General features: G+C 47.7%; 1 protein-coding gene across 2 annotated transcripts; it reads left to right on the forward strand.

The window, feature by feature from the left end:
- Positions 1–220: 220 nt before the first annotated feature.
- Positions 221–11,069, forward strand: LOC132813714 (zinc finger protein 239-like). 2 transcript variants are annotated; one of them, XM_060823241.1, is made up of 4 exons: positions 221–317; positions 1,221–1,311; positions 7,489–7,646; positions 9,811–11,069. In XM_060823241.1, exon 4 carries the CDS (start codon positions 10,153–10,155, stop codon positions 11,047–11,049), a length of 897 nt encoding a protein of 298 aa, XP_060679224.1. In that variant the 5' UTR covers positions 221–317; positions 1,221–1,311; positions 7,489–7,646; positions 9,811–10,152; the 3' UTR covers positions 11,050–11,069. The 2 variants fall into 2 exon arrangements, with proteins under 2 accessions (XP_060679224.1, XP_060679223.1); XM_060823240.1 differs by lacking the exon at positions 1,221–1,311.
- Positions 11,070–11,643: the final 574 nt, after the last annotated feature.

Genomic DNA, 11,643 nt, shown 5'->3' on the forward strand with positions numbered 1-11,643 from the left:
GGACCAGCATCTCCACTGGGCACACTGCGCATGCTTTTCGGTGTCAGGAAGCATTGCGCATGTACGCTGGTGCCAGCAAAATACTGCGCATGCTCCTTACTGTCAGCGGAAACGGCTCGCAACATTCTTCTGATCGACCAATGGAAAGCCCTGTAGGACCGGAAGGAGTGCGGTCTTCCGGCCATTGAGAGCCTCCCCCCTATTGTCTGAATGCGGAAGTTGGACCATGCGCTTGTGAAGGTGTTGCTGCTCCTCTCTCTATGAATGAAGATTGAACTTCATCCCAGACTGCAACTTCTTTCTTCTGTCTAACATCTGTGAGTACAACTTACTCTTCTCACAGTAAAAAATGAGGTCTGCAGATGCTGGAGATCACAGCTGAAAATGTGTTGCTGGTTAAAGCACAGCAGGTTAGGCAGCATCTCAGGAATAGGAAATTCGACGTTTCGAGCATAAGCCCTTCATCAGGAATGAGAGAGAGTAGCCAAGCAGGCTAAGATAAAAGGTAGGGAGGAGGGACTTGGGGGAGGGGCGATGGAGCTGGGATAGGTGGAAGGAGGTCAAGGTGAGGGTGATAGGCCAGAGTGGGGTGGGGGCGGAGAGGTCAGGAAGGTGCCGGGGGTGGAGGTTGGGTTGGTGGGGGGTGTGGATCTGACGAGGGAGTCACGAAGGGAGTGGTCCTTGCGGAACGCTGATAGGGGAGGGGAGGGAAATATATCCTTGGTGGTGGGGTCCGTTTGGAGGTGGCGTTCTCACATACCACCCCACCAACCTCCGCATACAACGTATCATCCGCCGGCATTTCCGCCACATCCAAACGGACCCCACCACCAAGGATATATTTCCGTCCCCTCCCCTATCAGCGTTCTGCAAGAACCACTCCCTTCGTGACTCCCTCGTCAGATCCACACCAACCCAACCTCCACCCGGCACCTTCCCTTGCAACCGCAGAAATGTAAAACTTGCGCCCACACCTCCACACTCACTTCCCTCCAAGGCCCTAAGGGATCCTTCCATATCCGCCACAAGTTCACCTGTACCTCCACAACATCATCTATTGCATCCGCTGCACCCGATGTGGCCTCCTCTATATTGGGGAGACAGGCCGCTTACTTGCGGAACGCTTCAGAGAACACCTCTGGACCGCCCGGACCAACCAACCCAACCACCCTGTGGCTCAACACTTTAACTCTTCCTCCCACTCCACCGAGGACATGCAGGTCCTTGGACTCCTGCACCGGCAGAACATAACAACACGACGGCTGGAGGAGGAGCGCCTCATCTTCCACCTGGGAACCCTCCAACCACAAGGTATGAATTCAGATTTCTCCAGTTTCCTCATTTCCCCTCCCCCCACCTTGTCTCAGTCGGTTCCCTCAACTCAGCACCGCCCTCCTAACCTGCAATCTCCTTCCTGACCTCTCCACCCCCACCCCACTCCGACCTATCACCCTCACCTTGACCTCCTTCCACCTATCCCACCTCCATCGCCCCTCCTCCAAGTCCCTCCTCCCTACCTTTTATCTTAGCCTGCTTGGCTACTCTCTCTCATTCCTGATGAAGGGCTTATGCTCGAAACGTCGAATTTCCTATTCCTGAGATGCTGCCTAAGCTGCTGTGCTTCATCCAGCAACACATTTTCAGCTTACTCTTCTCACCCCCTTTTTCATTTTATTTTTTCACTCTGGTGTTCAGTTCTTCACTTGCAGCAAAGTTGGTTCAGGTATGTGTCTTAATTGGCAAACACATGGTAAATGTATTTACGCAGTGTGAAGTTATAACCTTCCCTATGAAATAAAACAGAAAGCAGGTACATTGTTTAAATGGTGATATATTGGGATGTGGAGTAAGTGAGGACTGCAGGTACCGAAAATCAGAGTCGACAATTGTGGCACTGTAAAAGCACAGCTGGTCAGACAGCATGCGATGTGCAGAACAGTCAACGTTTTGGGCAAAAGCCCTTCATCTAGGAATGATGTGTGGATGTACAAACGTGCCTCAGCTACCTTCTGCTCAGGCTTTCTACTCCAGTCAATGCCAGTTGTCACATAGGTGCAGCAAGCAATCAGCAAGGCAAGTGGTATATTAGCAAGAGGAATTGAGTTCAAAGTGGGGGTGCCTTCCTGTAGTTAGGGAGGTATTAAATATGTTCAAAGCTGAGTTCATCTGACTTTTGAATCTCAAAAATAGTTATGGGGGAAGACAAGAAATTAAAAAAATATATATTTTTATTCAAAACTTTTTCAAATCTCTCACAACACCTCTATATACAAAAAAGAACAATACCAAAATACAGAAATAGAGCAGTCCAACAATGTCGTATTATGATACTATTAATAATGAGCTACCTATTATTCTACTAGGACAAACTTAGCTTAAACTAAACTACAATCAAATTGAATAAAAATAAAATTAAACATAATTTAAGTTAATTTGAATTCTATCACATTACTTTATTCTATTTCACTCACCATACCTCCATTAAGGCTTCCATCCATGGGAGCACCAGTTATTGCACCCGTATTCTTTTCATTTAGCCTTGCCCTCCCAGGGCCCCATGAGCGCCCAGACTGATTCCCACAGCTATACCACAGCTCTAATTAATACTGCTGATCAGTCTGCATCAATATAATTTAGAAAAGGCTGCCACGTCTTGTAAAACTACTGTTTTGTAGTGCACCATATTTGTGAGGTCATCTTGGGGGCGGATGCTCCATCACCAGCCTATGCCTCCCCATAAGCCCTGGGGTTTTTTACAACATCCAATTCATTAAAATGTTCTTCCTTGCACAGTGCGTAAGAATGTTACACAGTCTGTTCCTGTGTTCTCCGAGAGAAGGCAAATTTGGCAACCCCAGAAGAAGAAATACCGGATTCACTTTAACTTCAATCCCCCAGGATGTCCTTCAGCTCCCTTACTATTGCACTCCAGTATCTCTGGATCTTACAACATGACCAATAGCAGTGTGTGAGTGCCTATACTAATTTTACATTTGGGACACTCTGGTGATGTTCCTCTCTTGAACTTAGCTAGCCTCTCTGGCGCCACATAAGCCCTGTGTAAAATCTTCAATTGCATGCCCTGTGCATTGTTACATTTTGAAATTTTCCTTAGATTTTCCCATTTATCTTGCCATACTGCTAATGAAATATCCCATCCAAGCTCCCGAATCCACATCCTGGAGACTCCCCCACATCCCCTAAGCTACGTCCCTTCTGTAAGTGATACAACGTACTAACTGAAAGAGCGCCTGTACACCAGAGTACTCTTTACTCCACATTTGACCTGTAAAACTGAGCCAGAAGTGCGGTCTTCCTCTGTATATAATCCCTTAGCTGAAAGTCCCGGAAAAGGTCCCTATTAGACAATGCATATTTCTGACTTAGCTGGCTAAATGACATCAAGACCTAACTCAAATAAATCTTCCCAGTAGGAGATTCCCTTATTCTCCCATGACTTAAAGCTGGAGTCCATTGCCCCAGGTTTAAATCCTTGGGCTGCCACCAGTGGGGTAATCAGCGAGGTCTTCAGCCAATTGCCCTTGTCTTGCCTCAGTGTCCTCCAGGCTTTCACTGTATTTAAAATGATTGTACTCTTACACTGCTCAGTCTCGGATTTCATCTTATCAATGAATAATAGATTAACTTAGGGGACATCTCGACTGCAATGCTTCAACGTCAAGCAAAATCGACCCCGAGACCCCCGTGCCCAGTCACCCACATATGCTAAGAAAGCGCTTATTTGATATTTCTTCAAGTCCAAAAGGTCCACCCCTCCTTACCCTTTGAGAGCTGCAATTGGTAAACTTAATTAGGGGGCGTCTGCGACACCAAATAAAAGAATCTCGCCAACCATTGAGCCTCCGTAATACTCATCTGGGTAGCAACAACAGGAGCATTCTCCTGGGGTACAACAGGCGAGGAAGAACATTCATTTTGTTCAGGGCTATTCGGCCTAACCATGATAACGGTAATCCGTCCCACTGCTGCAAATCCTGCTTTATCCTCTCCAGTAATTGTACATATTTAGCTTTATACAGCTGGTGGAAGGCAGAGGTAATAAAAATTCCCAAATATGAAAACCCTTTTGACGATGCATTCCATCCTGCAGATCAGGCACCTCCGCTAAATCTCTTCCCCCCACCCCAATCCCCCACCCCTTTCCCCGCCGCCCCCCCCCCCCATCGGCATGGCTTCTGATTTTGTAAATTTGATCCTGCAGCCTGAAAAACTTCCAAATAAATTAATTGTTTGAATCAATCGAGATTGGCCAAGAACAAAAGGACATAATCAGCATATTGGGTGATCTGATGCTCCTCCATTCCCACCCCTGGCCCCACTATTTCAGGATCCCTCCTGATAGCCTCAGCTAATGGCTCAATTGCCCAGGTAAATAGCAGCGGTGAAAGAGGACACCCCTGTCGACTACCTCTCCCACTATTAAATTTATGACTTTGTGCCATTTGTGATGACTGCTGCCTCAGGATCATTATACAATACCACCACCCATCTAGCAAAGATTGTCCCCAGATCAAAGCGCTTGAGGACCCCAAACAGGTACATCCATTCTATCTGGTCAAATGCCTTTTCTGCATCTAGGGAGGCCACCGAATCCAGGATCAACCTTTGCTGGCATTCCTGCACCATGTTCAGTACCCTCCTGATATTGTTGGAGGAGCTATGGCTTTTAACAAAACCCATCTGATCTTCTTTCACAATACAGGACAACACCTTTTCCAACCTCAGAGCCAGCGTCTTGGGTAGAATTTTAAAATCTACATTCAACAGTGAACTGGGTCTGTATGAAGCACATTCTTTGGGGTCTTTCCCCTTCTTTAAAATGAGGGAGATATTAGCCTCCCTAAGAGAGGGCGGAAGATAATCCTGTGCATATGAATAGCTGTACATCCACAGAGGTGGCTCCACCAACACATTTATAAATTCCTATAGAATTCACTTGGGAATTCATCTGACCGCAGTGCTTTTCCACCTTGGAGATGCTTTATTGCATCCTGCATCTCCTGTATCTTCATAGGCGTATTCAACAGGGAAACCTGTTCCGCGTTTATACTAGGGAGGCGCAGGATCTCAAAAAAGGCCTGTATTCTCGCCGCACTGTGTTCATCTCCCACCGACCAATATAACTCTGCAAAGTATTCCCTAAATCTAACATTAAACTTCTTTAACTCAGGGGTAACTGTGCCAGCCTTCTCTCGAACAGACATAATAGATTGGGAAGCATTTTTCTTTCTGGCCAGATATCTACCTGGCTTATCTCCAAATTCAAACAATTTTTGTTGAGCAAAGCAGACCTTTTTTTTCCCAGTGTGTGCAATGAGTTGGGAGCAGCCCGGAGAGCTGCAGCTTGACCAGTGAAGGCCTATTATCATATACTTCCTCAGCTATCTGCAGGCGGGTCTCCAGCATTTGTTGTTGCTCCTTCCTCTGCGTCCTTCTAGTTGTTGAATAAAAAATAATCAGGCCTCATAAATATGTCTTAGTGGCCTCCTACAGTATTTCCGGATTACTGGCCGTACCCGAGTTGATATCCCAGAAGGCTCTGAACTCTTGTAATATACTCAACAAATTTGCTATCCCTTAATAGGAATGGGTCCATACACCAGTGCTGTGCATCCATTCCACCACTCTTGATTTTACCGTCTAAATACATGGTCCGAGTCAGCTATATTGCCAAGTTCACAAGCCAATGTTCTGTCCAAGCAATCCAATGGCATTAAAAAGTGTCAGTTTCCATGTGGTACTTGTGTGGGTTGGAAGAGAAAGTAAAATCTCTCTTCCATTAGGGTGGAGATGCCTCCACACATCCATTAATCCCAACTCCTCGCACATGTCCACCAACTGCTTAGGTTGCACGGGTGTACCTGCCTGGCTCTGGCCCCTTGGCACCCTGTCTACCTCAGGATCTATTAGGCGATTAAAATCCTCTCCAATGAACATGCGGTGTAGCCCAAGACTCATTAATTTAGCAACTGCATCAATTAGAAATTTAAGAGGGTGCACCGGGGTGACAATACACATTCAGGACGCCATACTCTTCACCATGTATTAGAGCTTTAAGAATGACGGACAGTCCATATTCGTCCTTAATTTGCTCAATTTCCTGGAAAGGGAGGTTCCTTCTTACCAGTATAGCCACTCCTCTACATTTGGAGCTAAAAGAGGAGAAGAATATCCTATCATAACCACCTTGCTGCAGTTTCAGATGTTCCTTATCAGGTAAATGTGTCCACCCTTTCCTTCCTGAGGCTTGACAGCACCTTCTTTCTTTTTAATGGGGGAATGGCTCCCTTTTACATTCCAGGTGCACCACCTGAACGAATCAGTAGACATGGCCATTCAGGGCAGCCCGTGATTTCCCAAGAGGAGGAAACTTATCTGAGGTGCGGTGAACAACAAAGACATTAACTCTATAAAGCCTAAAAACTGCTCCTATTAAAAACTACTATAAATAAAAATCTAACCACCACATATAACTTGAGCAAACGCTCAAATAACCCGCAATTATTGATTAGATTACTTACAGTGTGGAAACAGGCCCTTCAGCCCAACAAGTCCACATCGACCCGCCGAAGTGCAACACCCCAGACCCATTCCATTACATTTACCCCTTCACCTAACACTACGGGCAATTTAGCATGGCCAATTCACCTAACCTGCACATTTTTTGGATTGTGGGAGGAAACCGGAGCACCTGGTGAGGAAACCCACGCAGACACGGGGAGAATGTGCAAACTCCACACAGACAGTCACCTGAGGCGGAATGGAACCCCGGTCTCTGGCGCTGTGAGGCAGAAGTGCTAAACACTCTGTCACCGTGCTGCCCACGGTAGAGATCTCTTCTCCCTCAACCCCCACCATTGCCACCAGCCTGGCTCCTTCCCACTGAGGCTGTGTCCCAAACGCCAGGCAATTCACAGATTGAAAAAAACATGTTATTTACATTCTGAGAGTTAACAATGTTGCCCATCTCCCCACACCCCTTCTCCATACATCTTAAACACAGGTATAGCCACCCCCAATCCAAAAACAAAAGGACAGCAGCTAAAAAAAAGGCTCCAGACAATACCTACCTGACCAATATACTAAATAATTCAGTCAAGGCAGTACGTATAAAGCCGATAACCACAACAAAAGGGGCAAAAAAGTAGCATTGTCTGGAATGATGTCCCTCCCGCCTTCACCCCGACTCGATTTCTTCAATTCAGAGAATTCGCAAAGTCCTTTTCTGCTGAATCAAAGTTATATACCATCCCTCCATGAGTGAAATGCAATACGGCCAGGGACCTCAAGGAATATTATATGTTCAGATCCCTTAATTTTCTCTTAACTTAATTAAATGCCCTTTTCTTAATCCAGGCTCCTGAGAAGTCCTGAAAATATATTATTCTGATCCTTTGTACATTAGAGCCTGTGGATCTCTTCCCAGTCTTCTTGCTGTTTCAATCACTGATTTTCTTTATAATGCAGGAGCCGCACTAGGACCACGCAGGGCTGTGGGTCCGACCCGGACCTGCACATTTCGATCCGGTGTGCCCGCTCCAGACTCAACAGGCCAGAGTACAACTCCAGCCCCAGGAATCCAATAAGGTCTTCGCCTTCCTCGCATTCCGGAAGACCCACGAGCTGTAAGACTTTTCTTCTACTTTAGTTTTCCAAGTTGTCCACTTGCTCCTGAAGGACCCGAACCTGGTCTTCCAGCGTTTGGATCCTTCCTCCTGAGACCTCCGCCACCATCTCCGATGCCACGGTCCTCTCCTCCGCTGCCTATTCTCTTCAGGCCAACACGTGAATTTCCTGTCCATGCTTTTGCAGCGTGGCAGATAGTGGTTCCATCGCTGCTTCAATCTTTTCTCAGAGATTGGCAAACTCCGAGAGTAACTGCTGCTGTCCCATTAAATCCACAGGAAGTTTGAGCAATGGCTCCAAGCACCCCCAATGCAGCTGGGGAGTGCCCTACCTGCTGCACCCCTTTCGGCCCCTTTCCTTCATTTGCTTTCATTCTGTTCCTAAAGCTGTCAAACCACAATTATAGCAGCTCCAGACATTCAGTAAGTTTATATTCGCAATTTTTTTCTTCTACGGATGGTTAATGAGGGGGGAGGGGTAAAAGTCCACCTTGCCGGGGGTGTGGCACAGAGCCCAGCACAGCAGACCACTCAAACCACCGCCATCTCGGATTTCCAAGAAAATGGTTTTAAGACCAGTACAGAACAGCTACAGAGTTATACAGCAGAGAAACAGATCCTTCGGTCCAACTAGTCTATGCTGACTATGTTCTCAAACCCAACTAGTCCCATCTGCCAGTGATTGGCCCATATACCTCCCAGTCATGTACTTTTCCAAATGTCTTTTAAACATTGTCACTGTACATGCATCCACTACTTCCTCTGGACACCCATCCCACACACAAACCACTCACTGTGTGAAAAAAATGGAGCTCTTCGTGTCTTTTTAAAATCTTTCTTCTCTCCCCTTCAAACTTTGCTCCCTAATCTTGAAAGCCCCACCCTAGGAAAAGGACACCTGCCTTTCACCTCATCTGTACCCCTCATGATATTATAATCCTCTGTAAGGTCACCTCTCAATCTCCTCTGCTCCAGTGAAAGAAATCCCAGTCTCCACTGCCTGCAGGTATATTCATGTTCAGTTATGATGTGTTCGGTGTTGGTGCAGGCTCAAATGGCCAACTCCTGCTCCCAATTCTCACACTCTGTGTCCAAGACAGCATTGGGAAAGGGGAGGGATAGATATCTTGTTTGTTTTTATTTTTAAAATGCACTTGATTCCACAAATAAATGCAACAGGTACAAGTACAGCACATGCAGTATTCCTCATTGCAGCTTCAAGGTTTTGTGTCCTCTTCTTCCGTGTTGGCTCCAGCACATTCGGCTTCCTCCCACCCCCGCCCCCAATCCCCGCCCTGAGCCATTGATGCTTCCATTCTATAAAATAAAGAGAGGGATGGGTAGGGTAAATAGACAAGGTCTTTTCTCTGGGAGTGTAGAACTATACAGTAATAGGTTTAGGGTGAGGTGGCCCGGGGAGGAGGCGAGGGATTTAAAAGGAACCTAAGGGGCAATTCATGCAGAAGATGGCGCGTGTAAGGAAAGAGCTGCCAGAGGAAGTAGTAGATGCTGGTATAATCATGACACATTTAAAAGGCATCTGGATAGGTTTATGAATAGGAAGAGTTTAGAGGGTTATGGGCCAAATGCTGGCAAATGAGACCAGATTCGGTGAGGATATCTGGTCAGCATAGACCATTTGGACCAAAGGACCTGTTTCTGTGCTGTATATCTAGATGACTCTGGCTTGCCAGTCTGTTCAATTTCTCTGTGGTGTCATAGCCTTGGTGTCTCATTCCAAAACTCCCCCACCCCTGTGGGGGCAGGTTAACCATTTTGTGTCTGATTGGTTGTCAAGAAGCTGCTTTGCAGGTTCATCCTGAATTTACACACGAAATTTTTGCTTCCAAAAATCAGACCGGCTCACACTCAACAGTATCCCAATGTCGTGGAAGATATTAATTTTCAGGTGGAGGTATCCAAAATTCAGAGAGGTGTCAGTTGTGACTGTTTTGCTTTTCTGTCCCTGTCAGATCCTGAATCAGCACTTTCAGGAGAATTAGAATGGAGTGAGAACGAGGGAGAGAGAGAGAGAGAGAGAGTGGAATGGTGCTTTCAGTTTTGTGGAATAACAAAACAAAAGAATGTTCTGCAGAAAGTAGAATTGCTTGTTCTGAATTTCTACTCTGGACTGACAGTGATGACTTTTGTAATCTCTTTTCAGAGTATTTGATCTGAAGATGAAGTTTCAAAATCAACAGATGAAGGGCTTATGCCTGAACCATTGACTCTCCTGCTCCTCGGATGCTGCCTGACCCGCAGTTTTTGACTCTGATTCTCCAGCATTTGTGAGTCACTCAATCCATCAGGACTGCAACGATGTTCGACCTTGATCCAATTGGTTCCTGTTTCAGTACGTTTTCAGCATCAGTGGGACTGGAAGAGAGACCCGACTGTTGCAGCAACGCACGGAGTGTGGAGCCTGAAACAGTTAACTGGCCTGGAAAGAGGAATTCAAGGCTGGGAGAGGACATACACGCGTTTGTGTGCAACTGTAGCTTTGGCCATGGAGAAACCATGGAAGTGTGGCGACTGCGGGAAAGGTTTCCGTGTCCCGTCTGCCCTGGAGACACATCGGCGCAGTCACACCAGGGAGAAGCCATTCTCCTGTCCTGAGTGCGGGAAGGCCTTCAGTGATTCCTCTGCCCTGCTGAGGCACCGGCGAGTGCACACAGGGGAGAGGCCCTTCAGCTGCCCTGAGTGCAGGAAGAGCTTCAGCGATTCCTCCGCCCGGCTGAGGCACTTGCGGGTGCACACAGGGGAGAGGCCCTTCAGCTGCCTCAAGTGTGGGAAGGCCTTCAACGATTCCTCCGCCCTGATAAGGCACCAGCGGCTGCACACAGGGGAGAGGCCCTTCCGCTGCCCTGATTGTGGGAAGGTGTTCACTCGCTCCTCCCACCTCGTGATTCACCAGCGGGTCCACACCGGTGAGAAGCCCTTCCCCTGCCCCAAATGTGGGAAGGCCTTCAGCGATTCCTCTGACCTGCTGGCCCACCGGCGGGTCCACACTGGCGAGAGGCCATTCACCTGCTCTGTCTGCGGGAAGTGCTTCACATGCTCTTCCGACCTGCTGAAGCACCAGCGTGTCCACACTGGGGAAAGGCCCTACAGCTGCTCTGAGTGTGGGAAGGGCTTTACCCAGGCATCCCACTTGCTGACACACCGGTGGGTCCACACTGGGGAGAGGCCGTTCACCTGCCTCGAGTGCGGGAAGGGCTTTGCTGTCTCCTCCAGTCTACTGACGCACCAGCGGGTCCACACTGGAGAGAGGCCGTTTGCCTGCCCTGAGTGTGGGCAGAGGTTCACAATGTCCTGCAGTTTGAACAAGCACCAGCGGAGGCACCAATGCTCCCAACAATCAGATTCTGCCGGTAACGCTGCTGAGGGTCACCCCCAGGACTGAACCTCCTGCCCTTTCTGACAGTGGGGGTAGTGGAAGAGTTGGTAGGCTTTTTTGTTTTCTACTGGGGGAGTGGAGGGGGTTGGGGAGGTGGCTCAGTGGTTCGCACTGCTGCCTCATAGCGCCAGGGACCCAGATTTGATTCTATCCTCAGGGTAACTGTCTGTGTGGAGTTTGCATTTAATTCCCCCCAGTGTCTGCGTGGGTTTCCTTTGCGTGTTCCAGTGTCTTCCCAAAGTCCAAACGTGCACATGTTTGGGCGAATTGGCCAAGCTAAACAGTCCCACAGTGTTCAGGAATGTGTAGATGTGCTGCATTAGTTCGGGGTAAGTGCAGAGTGATAGGGTAGGAGAATGTGTCTGGATGAGTTACTCTTCATAGGGTCGGTCTGAACTTGTTGGGCAGAAGGGCCCGTTTCCACACTGTAGTGATTGTATGATTCCATGAACATTTCTTCCAGTGGGCACTGCTGCTCATTGAGCCCGGGACCCGCACGAACCTAAGACCATTGGAGCAGAAGTTAGGATATTTTGACCCATCGAATCTGCTCCAGCATTTGTTAGAGACAAAATAAAAAACTGCAGATGCTGGAATCTA

The sequence above is a fragment of the Hemiscyllium ocellatum genome, unplaced genomic scaffold (genome assembly GCF_020745735.1).
Source record: "Hemiscyllium ocellatum isolate sHemOce1 unplaced genomic scaffold, sHemOce1.pat.X.cur. scaffold_448_pat_ctg1, whole genome shotgun sequence".
In the NCBI taxonomy this organism is placed as follows: Eukaryota; Metazoa; Chordata; class Chondrichthyes; order Orectolobiformes; family Hemiscylliidae; genus Hemiscyllium; species Hemiscyllium ocellatum.